Here is a 16,365-nt window from a genome sequence, read left to right as displayed (position 1 = left end):
TAACAATGGAAAAATAAAAAAATGCTCTAATATCCATATATCTTTATGGTATCTTCATTTTTGGGCCCTTTCTTGTTTGATAAACAAATTATATTATTATTATTATTATTATCAGTGTTTGTGTCTGTGATGACATTCCTAAAATATTGTACTGATTGATTTATACTCCACAATATGTCATCAACCATCAAACATGCTGAGATGTGGGAACCCCTTGTTTCAACATATTTCTCTTGTACCTGCCATAAGGTGTCCCTGGTAGGGGAGCAACCAAAACAGATCTTTGACCCAAACCAGCCATATGGCGCCAACATGGTGGCCCAAGAACACACCATATGGTCCGCAGATAACGGCTGCTGCCGTCGATTGGTTCCTTGTGGAGTCTTCTTAGTGGCTCACATTGAGTCTTTTGTTTTTGTAAATGGAGTTGCCTCTGTTTCTACTTTTACTCCCAGGAGGAGGGAGAAAGAGAAGTAAAGAGAGCAGTGGGAGAAATCAACCATGAAATAAAAACTGTGCAATATTATCACTGCCTGTCATTTGCATGCATAGCAGTCCGCAGGTTTTAAATGAAGGGCGAAGCTTAAGCACCGTCTAATTAAATGGCCTGAAGCAGTGCAACAGCTTGCTGGACCAGTGTTTTTGTGTGAAAGCACTTCCAAAGCGGGCAGGCCGAAGCAATACATGATGTCATTATTCATCATATTTCACTCACCCTGTGTCATGATCCTTGTTTTCTGTCTGTTTCCTGTTTTATTTTGAAATGTTTTCCCTCTGTTGTGTCATGTGTAGTTTTACTTCCTGTCTTTTGGTTTTCCTTCCTTCCTTGATTGTTTCATTGTTGTCACCTGTTGCCCTTGTGTTTCTGCCTCCCCTCCCCAGCTGTGGCTTGTGTTGTGATTAGTGTCTTTGTATTTAGTCCTGCTTCACCTGGTGTTCTCTGTCAGTTCGTTAGCGTCTTCATGTGTTCAAGTCAAGTGTTTTTCATGCCCTGGATTTATCGTCTTCATGTGTTCAAGTCAAGTGTTTTTCATGTCCTCGATTTTTCCTAACTTCGTATTTTTGTAAAACAGCTTTTGGAATAAAGCTCGCCTTTTGTTTGTACCCATACCTGCCTCCCTTTGTTGCTGCACTTGGGTCCTATTTCTCCAAACCCTGACAGAACGAACTGACCAAAGATGGACCCAGCAGCTGAGCTACGTGAGGTGAAATACAGATTACTTTGCCTAAAGAATTGGTCTCGATATGCCTCAAGTCAAGAGGAGAGGCAGTGTATCTTGGCCATGGCGCACCAAGAAGTGACGTCAAGGCCCTGGTTAAGGGGCTAATTTCCGGATTGGGAAAAATACTTTATAGGCGATTATGAGAACATACCTGATTCCCGGCCTGCTAGCTCCAGGCGGTCTAGCCCTCGGGCCGTTCCCAACGAAGCTCCTCTGGTGGACCCCTTTTTGGGATCCCGCCTGGCCTTTGGTGGCCCGCGGAGCGTTCAACAGGCTCAAAAGGGACGCAAGGCCAGGCTTGCAGCTAAGCCTCCACTAGCCAAGCCCCCTGCAGACAAGCCCCCTGCAGCCAAGCCCCCTGCAGCCACGCTTCCGGCTCAAGTTTTGGCCCTAGCTGCCGCGTTCCCGGCTGCAGTTCCGGCCCTAGCAGCCATGTTTCCAGGCCAAGCCCTGGCCGCTATGCTCCCAGCTGCAGTCCGGCCCACTCCAGCCTCGCCTGTTCTGTCCGCGGCCCGGCCGTCTCCAGCCCCGCCTTTCCTGTCGGCGGCCCGGCCGACTCCAGCCCCTGCTGTCCTGTCGGCGGCCCGGCCGACTCCGGCCTGGCCTGTCCTGTCGACTCCGGCCTCTCCGGCCGTGCCGACACCGGCCTCGCCTTTCCTCTTGGCTCCGGTCTCGCCTGTCCGGTCGACTCCGGCCTTGACTCCAGCCTTGCCTGTCCAGTTGACTCCGGCCTTGACTCCGGCCTTGACTCTGGCCTCGGCCCCAGCCTCGACTTCAGCCTTGCATGTCCAGTCGACCTCACCCTCGCCTGTCCAGTCAACCCAAGCTTCTCCTATCCAGTCGACTCCAGCATCACCTCTATCGTCACCCGTCGAGTCGACTCCAGCCTCGCCTGTCCAGTCGACCCCAGCTTCGCCTGTCCAGTTGGGGGTCCCACTGACACCTGTTCCGTCAGGGGTCCCGCCGACATCTGTTCTTGTTCTGTTGGGGGACCCACCCTCACCTGTTCTGCCGGGGGTCCCGCCAACTCCTCATCCCGTCAAGTCGCTGGTCCCTCCGACACCTGTTCCGTTGGTGGTCCCACCGATCCATGTCCCTGTCCAGTCGGGGGCCCAGCTGACCCATGTCCCTGTCCTGTCGGGGGTCCCGCCGACTCAAGTTCATGTCCCGTTAACTCAAGCTCATGTCTCGCCAACACCTGCACCGGCTCCGTTGGGGGTCCTGCCGACTCTAGTTCATGCCCCGTCAGTGGTGCTGCCGGCACCTCGTCCTCTGCCTTGCCCCCGGGGCGCCCGCCTGCCTGAATCCCTCCTCCGGACCCCCTCCACCCACCCTGCTGAACTTTTGTGACTTTGTTTTGGGGCGTATGGAATCCGCCCCTTGAGAGGGGGGTTCTGTCATGATCCTTGTTTTCTGTCTGTTTCCTGTTTTATTTTGAAATGTTTTCATGTGTAGTTTTACTTCCTGTCTTTTGGTTTTCCTTCCTTCCTTGATTGTTTCATTGTTGTCACCTGTTGCCCTCCTGTTTCTGCCTCCCCTCCCCAGCTGTGGCTTGTGTTGTGATTACTGTCTTTGTATTTAGTCCTGCTTCACCTTGTGTTCTCTGTCAGTTCGTTGGCGTCTTTCATGTGTTCAAGTCAAGCGTTTTTCATGCCCTGGATTTATCGTCTTCATGTGTTCAAGTCAAGCGTTTTTCATGTCTTGGATTTCCCTATCGTCTTCATGTGTTCAAGTCAAGTGTTTTTCATGTCCTGGATTTTTCCTAACTTCGTATTTTTGTAAAACAGCTTTTGGAATAAAGCTCGCCTTTCGTTTGTACCCATACCTGCCTCCCTTTGTTGCTGCACTTGGGTCCTATTTCCCCAAACCCTGACACCCTGCAGTGATTAATGAACTGATAAATAGGGTTTGACATATCAATTTACCTATTGACCTGTAGATATGAGGAGTATTAAATGTGCTCTTCAGTAACTATGCACAAGATTAAAACTAAAGATAAGACATCACCCACGTAAATTGACTATTAACTGAATATCTGATATTAGGTTGCAAATATCCCCTGCAGAGATTTTGCAATTTATGTTAAAACACTAGCTTGAAAAAATACAATGCTACCATAAAGAAATTAGAAAATGACATTGGTGTATATTGCCTTGGGCTCGCTACCAAGATGATGCCTCTTCTAGATCTTTGCAGCTCTGTCAGGGTCTGTCATTGCTACATGGCTGGGAGCTCTGTAATCCTATTGATACACTGTGAGACGAGGCTCAGAGGGAGAAACATGAGATAGCCGGCTTTATATCATACACCAGCCCTAGATTTACATTCAAATCACATTGGTCATGGCCTGTGAACTGAACATTCATTATCTATAAATTAGCGGGGTTTATTAACAAGAAAATTGTCAATCTCATATGCAAACAAACAGTTAAAAGATTAGGGTAGTCAGTGTTTTCAACTGTCATCAAGAATGATAGGTGATTCAATCTCCTAATGGTTTTTTTAGTATATTTCGTAGAGTATGTTGGATTAGCTTGTTTCGGTTTGACTTCCTCCATCATTGAAAACACATCTGCAAGACAGGGCCTCCTACTCTCTTCATCTGTGGCCAATAGTGTGTTTGTCTAGATGTGTTTATGTGTAGGCGTGTATGTGTGCGAGCAGTCCTTGACTGCGGTGGATAGGTGCTGATTAGCCAAGCTGCCAGGGTCTTTTGTGCTCCTCGGACAGGGGTATAATTGTTCTTTGTTCAATGCTCGGCATCCCTTTGAAGTCTCTCATTCATTTTATGTCCTTACAGATTCCCTCTCCCTTCTCTATGGTATCCACCCGCGTTTTTAGTTTTTTTTTCTGGGTGTCAGAACCCCTGTGTTTTAATTACATAGCAACGTACAGAGATGTTCAGAATGTGAAAAACATTACAACTGATATGGATAATAAAGCATGTTACTGAATCCTTATTCTAAAGTCAGAAATTGACCTGAAACCTACTCTGAGATTTTGAACAAGTCTTTTATTAAATCACAGCAATCTTACATTAAGATGGTCCATATAACCATGTTGCTGATATATCTGATGGCTATAAGGTTTAACCATGGGGGAGCGTCATTACGTAGGATATTTCTCTATTATGTCTCTACTGCAGGGACGAAGATTGCCTTTGACAGCTCGTTTAAGAGCAGCAACTCATTATGCCATTGTTTATTTCAGTTGCTGTCATAATTAAATGGAAGATCACTGATTTTAATGTACTGCATCGGCACTGTAGTGCATTACTTCTAACCATCTGAGATGATGCAGCCCATTTGAGTTAGTCTAACATATTGTGTGGTGTATAGACAGAGGGGGGAGAAGTGTGTGAGGGAGAACCTGTTGGTTCTCATTGCCTAAACTCCCCAAGGAGAGAGCTGTTTATGCGTGCATGAAAAGCATTGGCAAACAAGCCAGTGTGTAGAGAGACACAGAGAGAAGGAGGGTAGACTCCAAGAAGAAAAAATGTTTAATATGTAATAATATTATTTAATATTTCACAGGCAGACGATGGAGAATACAGTGGCCCTGTTCTTCTGTACAATAGCCACAAACCTGTTTGAAAGAGAAAGGTTGGGTTCCCAGGTTTGCTTAGCCACTGGGCAAACCTGTTGCCTGCTTCTGTTGCCAAGGGCTACCTGTTGCTAACAATGTGTGTGTTTGTGTGTTTATTGTCTGCGAGCAGATAAAGAATGCAGCGGCCAACGTGCTGCGGGAAACCTGGCTCATCTACAAACACACCAAGCTGATGAAGAAGATCGACCACTCCAGAGTCCGCAAACACCAGCGGAAGTTCCTCCAGGCCATACATCAGTGAGAGCACACCTTACAGTACATCCACCACATACGCACACACACACACACACACACACACACACACACACACACACACACACACACACACACACACACACACACACACACACACACACACACACACACACGTGTGTCTGTGCTGCTGAGCTGATGACGCCTTTGAAATCATCTGTACTTTCTATCCACCCACAACTTGAATGAATGAATCCCTACACACACACACACACAAACACACACAAACACACACAATGAATCATCATCTACTAAAGGTCAGGTTCAATCTAGGCAAGTACAGTTATGGATAATCAGTGCATTGTGTACGATTAGAGACACTCTGATCATCATATCATCGCTACTTAGAGAAGTTGTTATAGAAACAAATTCATCGTGCGCTGTATTCTTCCTTAGTGTTGTTTTTTTGGAAATGCCGCAAGGGTATATTGTCTTGTTAAAGGTTGTTTTTCTCAAAACTTTTTGTTTATCCTCTGTGTCACAATTAGGCATCCCTTTGTTCTTTTGAACTTTAGCAGTTAAGCCTAGGCCTGAGAACATATAAAAAGTTCCTTCAAAAGACTCTTTTAATTGTGACAAAAAAAGACTCATCCTGTGAGCTGTAAATATGGGCTGGTAACAACGTTTTCTGGTTGAATCCTGTTAGCAGGGAGACAAGTTCATGTTGACGTGCAGCCTCATAAAATCTCTCTGCACTTCATTATAATCGAGGAAGCCGAAGGGGATATTTTATGAATACAGAGATTAGACCTTCAGTTCGCTTATTATTTTATTGTGTTTTGAGAGTTGGCCAAGTGCTGTTTTTAATTGGACTGAAGATAGATGATTTATTTTATTTTATATAATTTTATTCCATTGTTTAATCAGGCTATATTTTCTGTTCACTTACTATAGAAGGGACCGTTCACCTTTTCAAATGAACAGTAAGGTTTCCCTCTTACCTGTAGTACTATCTATCGAATCTAGATTTTTGGGGGGTAAAAAATTGTTGTTCCTTATTTATTTTGGGGGCTCTAAGAAGCACTAGCCTAATAGAAAAATAGCACTACAGGTAAGAAAAAAGTAGGGTTTTTTTATTTGTACTGTATACTCTTTAATGTCTTATTCCAACATAACATGTATTTATACTTTCCCCTGCATTACAGAAAGACAGTGTTTCAGAGCACACTGTGTTTGTTCATTTCAATTCAGCGACACACTGCAGGTAGAAATGAGGCTGAATTAGGCAAGGTGACCGCTTGTTGTCTGGACCCGGGGGGATTAGCTCTCTGGACCGACCACTGTGTACTTACTGGGTTTCGACTTTGTGTGTGTATTTAATATATGTGTATCTGTTTGCAGATTACGCAGTGTGAAAATGGAGCAGAGGAAACTCAGTGATCAGGCCAACACACTTGTGGACCTCTCAAAGGTGAGTCACACACACACACACACACACACACACACACACACACACACACACACACACACACACACACACACAACAATTGAACAAGGTAGTAACCTATACCAATCAAACACTTCCCCCCCCCCCCAAAAAAAAAAATATATATTCGGATACATTCCTCCGTTTCCATGATGACCTGCTCATTTCCATGGCTTTGCGTCTCTTAGCAACCGGAACAAGTGTTAAAACAGGGATGACTGAGTGAGAGAACGAGGAAATGAGAAGAGGGAGGGGGATGCTCATGTTTATCTGTTACTGTGTGGGTGTCTGAGTGAAATTGTGTGTGTGTGTGTTTGAGAGAGAGAGAGAAAAAAGATTGAGCAAGTGTTTGTGTGATTGTGTCTTCCTATGGAATAATGCCTGAAGCACCAAATATTTTGGCCACTGTGCGTTTACCATGGTTATGGAGACCATGATGCACAAGGTAGGGACTCTGTCACCTTGCTTTCATTCTCTCTTTCCTCTCTTATTCTCTCTTTCTTCACAATGTTAGAACGCCCACATACAGACTTTCCCCCAGCCTCTCCTTCATTCCAGCTTCTACACCCTCATGGACATTTTTTAATAACTCCTCCTCCCAAGCCCCAGGCTTGTCCTTTTTTCTCTTTGACTTCACTCTCTAAACCCCTTTTGCTGTCTCTTCTCATTCGGTCCAAATTATTTTCTTTAAACAAGCTTTAATAAAACAGCTCTCATAATACCCCTGTTTGCATATTAGCAATCTGTCTCTCGTCTTCAAAGTACTCTGTGCTCACTGAGTCATCTCTGCTCTTCTCTCACAGATGCAGAGCGTCATGTATGAGCTCATGTCGGAGCTCAACGACCGCAGTGAGGACTTGGAGCGCCAGATGCTGTCCCTGGAGCAGCGGGTGGAGCAGCTCACAGCCGGCTTCAACACCCTGCCGGCCCACCTCTCAGCCACCCTCAGTGCTCAGCACGCCGCCCTGGTGCACTTGCTTCGAGAGAGGGATTCAAGGGACTGGAGAAGCGGAGGTGGTGGAGGAGGTGGCGTGGTCCCGCTGTCCCCAGCTGTGTCTGTAACTGCTGCTCCAGTATCTCCAGTCCAGGTTTCGCCTACAGCACCGCCCCCATCCCAAGTCCCGACTTTGGCCTTGGAGTCCCCTTTGACGCCCCCACCCCTGAGCCCAGAGGGGAGCCTGGAGGCTAGTCCCAACACCAACACCTGCACTTCTAGCTGCTGAGACAGCTCTGAGGACCAGGAGAGTACTAATCTGGAAAGAAAACAGGGAGAGAGGAGAGGGAGAGGCTGTGCTAGTCCACTTACTTCAGACTAAAAGGAGAGGAACATGGAGGGAGGAGGAGAGAAATGTGAGGTGGTCCTCTGAAACTAACGCTCCATGAGGGAGGGATGAAGACAGAACTATGAGAAGAATTAATGGGATTAAGATTGAGAGCCAGCATGAACGATGAGACATGTTAGGGACTTTGGGGCGCTTTCCTTGAAAGAGGAAGGAGAAGAAAAATGGAGATAAAATGGAGACGCTAAAAGGTGTTAGGGGGAGGAAGGATGTCAAGAGGGTGAGAAATGGAGGAAGAGAGGATGTGGAAGGGGAAGGAGAGGGGAGGAGAAATAAGACGAAGAATTATATGAACTCCAACTCCTAAATGGAATCCACTCCAATTACTGAAAAGGGCCTTTTATTCTCTCTCTATCTTTGTCTCTTTCTCTCTCTCTCTCTCTCTCTCTCTCTCTCTCTCTCCCTCTCTAGCTCTCTCTCTCTTTTCTCTCTCTCTCTCTCTCTCTCTCTCTCTCTCTCTTCTCTTTCTCTCTCTTCCCCCCCCCTCCCAATATCTCTCTCCCTTCATCAGGAATTAATGACCATGACTTTTTATCCTTATGATGTATTTTCTATCTGAATGCTAATTGTGTGTTAACGAGCATCCCTTTAACAGAAAGTTCGATCAATACGACCGTGATATTAAAAAAAATAGTGGCATGTACTGCACACACACACAGACACACACAGACATAGACACTTGCACACAACTTATACCTGCGCATTATCCACAGAAACATGTTAACACAGCACAAACATAAAAACACAATCTTTAACAATGCAGGCCCTTTATATTATTGCACAAAGAAATGTTGTGCTGTTTCCAACAGGATGATATTAAAGCCTATACTGCCAAACACTCAACGCACTGTCAATCTCCACAGAGCACTGCCAAGCAATGTAGACACACTGTAAAAAATGTTCATCCAAACGACTTGTCTTGAGTGGGTGTGAACTAATGCAGTAGTTTAGATTTACATTGCATAGTTGTGACATTTTAACTACTCAGATGGGAGAATCATAACCATTCACTGAACCACACAAATCACAGATGAGGTTGAAATAAGTTGGTGTGACACTGAGGGTTATGAGTCATCATAACGTATGTTCAGGAGAAGGAAGACAGTCACAGATGATAAAATAAACTAACACAAATACAGCAGGACTTTATTACTGCATTTATTCAATTACACATTGAGTTGAACTGATCTTAAGTGTGCTTTTAGGTTTGTTGTTCTTAATTAAGACTTTTAAGGGTTTGTTTTGTTTTATTTCTGTGAACATTTCTTATGACCTCAGAAAATTGATAAATTATAGTTGAATTTAGTGCATTAATATAGAGATGTTTTTGGAGGAAAAAATAGATGCAACACATATATTTATTAAACTGGCTTTTGAATCTGGTTGAATAGTTTTGAAGAAACATTAACTATACAAAACCGAGCTTCGCACAAACATAATGCTCCATGTTTGGTGATTGTTCTGCAGACAGGTAAACTAAAGTCAAATCTTTATTAATCATCGATAATGAATTATGTGTTTTTTGTCTGATGTTGAAGGAGTCAGATTGACTGAGATGCTGTATCTATTGTTTTGCTTTCATTCTTTGAAATATATTTATGCTTAGAATTACTATTTTTTTTATTTTTACATTAGAGATTTAATTAAAAATCCAACAATTAATAAGCTGTGTGATTAGAAGTTGATGTGATTAATATTTTTCACAGTGTACTGCTGTGCGTAACACCCTTCATGAAGGGAAGAAGAAGACATTATTTACTACCATGCTTTTTTCAGGCTTGCAGCCTCGAAACAACACACTGTTATCATGAATGTATTCTGTGTAAAGAAATACACTCAAAACACTCTCGCTTGCTCGATCACTTAAACTGCCATACAGACACAGGAACAGACACCAACATGCAAGCACACACAGATATACACACACCTTGACAACCAAAGTGCTCTCTTTTAAATGGACTTCAATAAGAGGCAGGGAACGCTGCTGTCACTGGGGACAAAAGATAGCAGGAGGCGTTGCAGATATCTAGACAATATTTCTGAGGGAATAACTGTGAAAATCTGGGCATGGACTTGTTAAAGTGCTGTACATGGACTGCTCTTCACTTCTTTAAAACAGATCAAGGTGGACTATGGATGAACACAAGGGAACACAAATAAACCTTACAAAGGATAAATGGCCATGAAGGAACAGCTGTTTGAAATAAAAACATTAATAAAGACTTAGGTATATATGAGAGGATTTATTATGTTGTGAAGGGGAAAGAGACAAGCCTACCCTTCATTGGAAACAATATCAAACTGTCTTATAGCGACATGCTGTGGCCGGAATACTGAATTACATACGCTTGGAATATTGTATAGTATGCTCATAACGAAATCTAGCTTTGTATTGCTTAGTCTTTTTCTACCATTATGATTACACGCAGTTATAGCTGATATAATATTACTAAACTATAGTATTCTTCTCAATCGTAATGACAATTCTGATATATGTACAACAATACATTAAATAATTATGAACAAGGAAAGTGCCGTTTAAGGTTGAAATTATTTTGTAATTTTTATTTTATCAGAGAGAATTAATAAAGTATATATCTATAACATTACAGCTTCCATGTTTTCTGTGTTGCTGTTTTTTGTTTGTTTTTCTTTTTTTATTATTTTGGATGGGAGGGGGCCTCAAAGTGTGAGGATTTTGAAAAATAAAGCCCATCTTCACATCTGAAACAATATGAATCTCTCGCAACACATTTATTTTAAAGTTGCTACAGGCTATTTGACTTATTTTGTCAAACAAACATGGGCATATTCTTATGACTTATAGCGTACTTCACTGTAAGGTTGTTTTGACCAACGAATTTCAGATGCTCGTCTTCTCGCGATATTTGGAGAAAACCCCACGGAAATTTAGCTAATATCCAAGTAAGTTGGTTGTTGTTTCTCTATAAGATGTTAAGGCTTTAAGTTTTATATTGTAAAAATGTTTTACAGTCACACACAAGCTTCACAGGAGCTAGCTAGTTTACACATTCCCTGTTATAATGAGATAAGATGGAAAACTAGGTAGGCCTACTCACCTAGCTACAATTGATATTGATGATGCTTTGACTTGGCTCACATAAATAAACCAAATATTAATAGCTAAGCTAAAGTATGAGACTGCACGAAGTAGCATTGTGCAAATGTGAGCAAGTGTCTTAGTCCTTTAATCTTTGTTTTCAACGTAGATTCATTGATTTAGTGTCAGCGAGTATAATCAAACGTTGCCTACATGTGCAACAATAGGATTAAAAAGCCATATTGTGCTATGTGATAATTATATTTTCACGTTATAACGTGAAAATATAATTATCATGAAATAACGTGATAATTTCATGTAATAACGTGATACTTATCTTGTTTAAACGTGAAAAAGATCTTGTTATAACAAGAAACTTTCACGTAATTACTTGATACTGAGCCTTATTTTTTTTTTTAGTGTGATAGCAATACACCACCGTACAATGGCTAAACAGAACTGATTTAAATTAAATCCTCCTTATTTTATTATGCAAGAACTGCCTGTGGTAACAACCTTTTAGGTCCCTCATGTAGTCATAGGCTACTGCAAAATTGTCCTATTTTCCATTTTTTCTGCAATTCATATTGTGGTTGGAAGTGTTTCTTACCAAAGAAATTATGCATTTATAGAGCATAACATTGTTTGTTTTAGGATCTGCAAACAAACAAACAAATATCACAGTTGAAAAGACACTATTGTTATGAAAAAAGATAAGTCACATCCAATATACTGAATTTCTAACAACAGCTTGTTATCTGTTTTACCTTGCTTATTTGCAGGTCTTGTTGCTGAGTCAATGCTCTTTGTTTTTAATCACCTTCTCATTACTTTTCTAATTCACACTAGCGTTTGTCCCAAAGGTGATCATGTAATAATCTTAGGGCTCATGGTGTGTAAATCCATTCACATTAGCATGAAGGCAGAGCATTCATTGCACCTCGGTTTGAACAGGAGAACTTGATTATCATTTTTTCATAAAACAGGGATCATATAAACCCAGCCAGTTGTTTGTATAGCCCCGGGTAAAAATAAAGCAGAGTAACAGAGGTGTGAAAGCCAGGCAGCCTGAGGCAGTGTTCTGCCCAGGGCAGAGCACATGTGATGAGCTTGTTATCCGTCTTATTTACTGACTGGTGCTTACTGCCCCCGGGGCGTTTATCACCTCTCTCGTGCATTTTCATGATTGTGCTCTGTAATTTTAAGGCCCGAGGTGGTACTGTTTTACTGCTCTTCCCTGCTTCTCTCTTTCTATCTCCACATGTCTCTCAATCCACTTTTTATTTTTTCAGGAAACCCATTTAGTATTTCAGGATTGCTGTTTGATCAAAGGATTGCACTTGACCGAAAGAAAATGGAAATTGCGATTTTTATTCATACTCCAGTCCAATTTAGCCAAAAGAATATGACTGCAAGAAAATGTTGTTACACAAGAACAGTTTATGAAAAGCAAAAGAAAAAAATGGAACAAATGTAACATCAAAAAACACCATTGAAGAAATGTAAATTAGATGCATTATTACAATGAACAAAGACAATACATTTGCAGGTTTTAAGTCCTTTGTCGGAAATTAGAAAGAGGTGGTTTGTCCACTAATCACAATTTGCAAATTCAAAAACACAATATGTCTCCAAGAGGCAATTTGGAGAGCTGACAAGACTTGCATATTAAAAGTAAACACATTATAAGACAAAATTGCAAAACAACTTTAAAAAGCTTTAAATGCAGGTCAGGTTAATGCCACAGGTTGTGTATGATTCACACTCAATTTGTTCCCTATAATCAGGCCTTGTCTTATGAATCACATTGTATACTGTTGCCATGTGGTTCTGCAAATGGCTGAAAGATATTGTAAAGTAAATGAATCCCATTTAGAAAATCACATAACACTTTGAATATGAGATGTTGTGCAAAGTAAATGAAATGAAACAAAACCTCTTATTTCTTAAGTGGAGTTTTAGACTCTCCTTCCTATCTGACTGCCCAGACGTCTACAGAGACAGAGAAGTCTACAATGAGTGTTTCACATCTCAGTACATATCCAAATGCTTAATGTTCTTCTTCTTTTTTTCCTACACCTTCTCTAAAAACATTCCTCAGGGAATTTTTAATGAATTGATTCTCCTTGCCTCAGGGTTGACCCTTAACCCAACTCTATTAAACTGACTTATTATTTGGAATCATAATCTTCTCCCATATCTCTAAAACTAATTACATCTATTAACAGGTTCTATACGCTAAGGAATATTGCCCTGAAGACAGTTTGAACATGTATTTTCTGGGGAAATACATCGCTTACATGCATAAAACATTCATCCACACAGTGTATTTTCATCATCTTTCTCCCTCAACCTGGTTGTTTTTGCTAAAATGCTTGCTTCTTTGTCTTCTCGGTTGAGTCCTGCTGCTTTTTTTTTCCTAAAAAACAAACCCCACACCTGTATTTGTAAAAATGAGATTTTTTGTGAATGCATCTAGTTATATACAGTAGCTTTGTCAATTGAAGAGGAGGCTGGCAGGTGGAAGCTGGAAGTCAGCTAGCATTGTGATTATGACTACGCTCATGTGTTACACCAGTCGACTGTATTGTTATCATCATAACAACGGACCGGCACAACTGTCACCCAGGCTCTGTCACGGGGAAACTGTTTCCATCGCAACAGGATCTTAGGATTTTATCTCTAACTCCTCTTTGTGCCGACCGAGTAGTGAACTTAATGCTTCTACCAACAAATCATGATTTTGTGTAGCCGGGAACAGCCAACACACTCAACACACACACACACACACACACACATACAGTATACAAATTATTATTAAGTCTGCATCCTGTTTCATAACAGTGAAACCCTCTGATGACCCCACCAGTCACAGTTCACCAGGAAGTGGAGATCTACGACCCCACCATACTAATGTCCTATATGCTGTTTCCCTGGCAACCAGAGGAACAGACCTACAACAATTACAGTTCTGTACGAGCGTGCATACATGTATGTATTTATGTGTGTATGACGAGAGGGTTTGGGAACGGAATTGCATTCAGACAGATTGTATTTGTTTTGTACTTGAGCTTGAATAAGTATTATGAGAAGAATAGATATAGAAATAGGAGAACAGCATTGCAAGATGGTGAGAAAGTGACAGTGATGTTGCCTTGGTGATGATAAAGGGAAAAATAATAGCTGAGAGACGCTGGGCCAGATGTGATTCACAAAGCAGGTGGATTTAACCCTCAACACGCCACCACAGGATACTGAGGGTTGGTACGCACACACACACACACACACTTTTGTTTTTTGTTAATTTGTGTTATTTTTAAGACAACCAGGCAACCAGTGCCTTTTAATACAGTGCAGTTCAGAACCGGGGAGACGCACGGCAAAGGGACTCAGGCCGGATCCACCGCATGGGGATCAAACCCCAGTATATGGCCGCCTGCTCTACCCACTGAGCTATACGACGGCCACACACACACGCGCACACACACACACACACAGTTAGTCACGCTCCTCATGTCTCAACCAGATGCCCTCTAACATACCCCGCTCTAAGATAGTCACATGACCTGCCCCTCCCTGCACACCTGTCCCTCTTTTAAGTCACAGACTGGATTCTCCTGTTTGTGTTTGCTGTCTATGATCTGTGTTTGATTTGTTTGCCTCTTTAGACTGCCTTCATGTTATGATACTGTAATCCTCTTTATATGTGGAGTAAGGACTAAGATCTTTAACTTAAGTAGAAGTAAATACGGTAACACTGTAAAGAAATACTTACATTTCACTTCCCCTCTTTATTTACAATAGTTTTGATTAAACCTCCAATCTGCTCTGCCTTTGCGTCCCCCTCAAGCTCCTCTTTTCAGTGTCCCAGATGTGAACAGTGACTCTTTTCCCATTTTTGCACTTGAATGCTTCCTCTCTTTTTTCCCCGTCTTGTGTAAAGTTGTAAATATTGAGTCCAGGTCATGTTGTGTTTCTACCAAAGAAAGGAGACATCCCCAGTTTTCCCTCACTTTATCAACTGCTCTTCCCCACAATCAGAGCCTCCTCCCTCTGTCAGTACAACCTCTGAAGTGGCACTTTTTTTCGCACAACTTATATACATGTAGGCCATAGTTAGGAAGCACTCTATGGCCTACATATCAGCATTTGGCCTCAATTCATTTTTCCTGTACTCTTAGTAGGTATGGATGGCGGGTGGTCTTCTGCTGCTCGGCCCAAATATGTCATAGAGTTTGGAAACACATCACTTTCGCTCTCTACCGCCATCCTTTCTTTTCATAGACACCTACATAGACATCTTCATTCCATGTACACACTAACACCGGTGGGATGCACACAATAAATGGATTAAGTACTTTATAGCAATATGCTTCTGCCTTTTCTGTTCAGTCCATTAGAGACTTGACTTGATTAGTGGGCTATCTAACACATACGCAATCATAAAGTAATGTTGATATTCCATTAGCAATATTAGATAAAAGTATTGTGTGTATATGATAAGTGTGTGTTTGTTGGTATAACAGGTCAGATGACTGGTTCTTTAATGTCTCCCCTGATTCGTTCAACTTTAGTTTATTGTGCAGTCAGCTTCCTGGGCATTAAAAATCTAACACACCCTCACTGTGCTGCAGTCCTGTAATGTTTTTGGAAAATCGATAAATGTTTTATGTAGTTTTTATGCCAGGAAGTTTGGCCAGCACCCAAACAGGAATAATACAATGAAGCTGAATATTTCCTGCCAGGCAGTGTAATGAAATGGGTTGATTATTCCTAGAATGAACTGATACAATCGGTGGAGTGCTACACATATCGTCTCCAGGGACCTGCTCTCTACCTTATGAGAATAAATACGCTGTAAGTTTTTCCCATAATGCAATGAGAACTTTTTGTTTCACGATATCAGCTGCATATGTTTAACTGTTGTAAACCTTGTCGATCATGGTTCAGGTTTCTGTGCAGGTAAAAAAAAAGCAGTGATTCCCGGGCATACCCCTGTCACCATCACTACAGAAGCGGACTGGTACAATCTGAGCTCCATGGCAACACTGCACGCCCACACTCCCCGCAGGCTGTGTTCAGGGGACGTGAGAGACAGAGAGAGATGGAGTAAGAGAGCAGAGGTTGTTAATTGATCTATTTTTCAGGCTGTTGAGTTGAATCAGGATGACGGAAGAGGCAAGTTTTTTTTATTGAAACCACGGGGGAGTTTTGCTCTGCTTCCTCCCCTGACAGGACTTTTTCTGTTGCCTCTTGGTCTAACATAACTCAGCTACCTGTAACACCTCTGATTTCTATCCTCACAGCCTGGCCCGGTGTCAGTCATATGGTTAAATTACCAATCTACTCGTTCTTTTTCTCTGTCTGTGCTTCTTCTTTCTAGGAGACATTGCCCTCTGTCAGAGTGCAACGCCTCATTGTATATGTAGCAGGCTCCATGTTTTGGCCTCTGGCCCC

General features: G+C 42.1%; 1 protein-coding gene across 1 annotated transcript in view; it reads left to right on the top strand.

Annotated features, from left to right (window-relative positions):
• The window catches only part of kcnn3 (potassium intermediate/small conductance calcium-activated channel, subfamily N, member 3), a 43,957-nt gene extending 35,693 nt beyond the window's left edge, over positions 1-8,264 (top strand). Inside the window, 3 exon segments of the mRNA XM_063878222.1 lie at positions 4,939-5,066; positions 6,423-6,492; positions 7,311-8,264. Coding sequence (XP_063734292.1) covers positions 4,939-5,066; positions 6,423-6,492; positions 7,311-7,730 — 618 coding nt within the window. The 3' untranslated portion in view covers positions 7,731-8,264.
• Positions 8,265-16,365: the final 8,101 nt, after the last annotated feature.

Source organism: Eleginops maclovinus, chromosome 3 (assembly GCF_036324505.1).
Source record: "Eleginops maclovinus isolate JMC-PN-2008 ecotype Puerto Natales chromosome 3, JC_Emac_rtc_rv5, whole genome shotgun sequence".
Taxonomy (NCBI): domain Eukaryota; kingdom Metazoa; phylum Chordata; class Actinopteri; order Perciformes; family Eleginopidae; genus Eleginops; species Eleginops maclovinus.
This window is presented reverse-complemented; position numbering and strand designations above follow the sequence as displayed.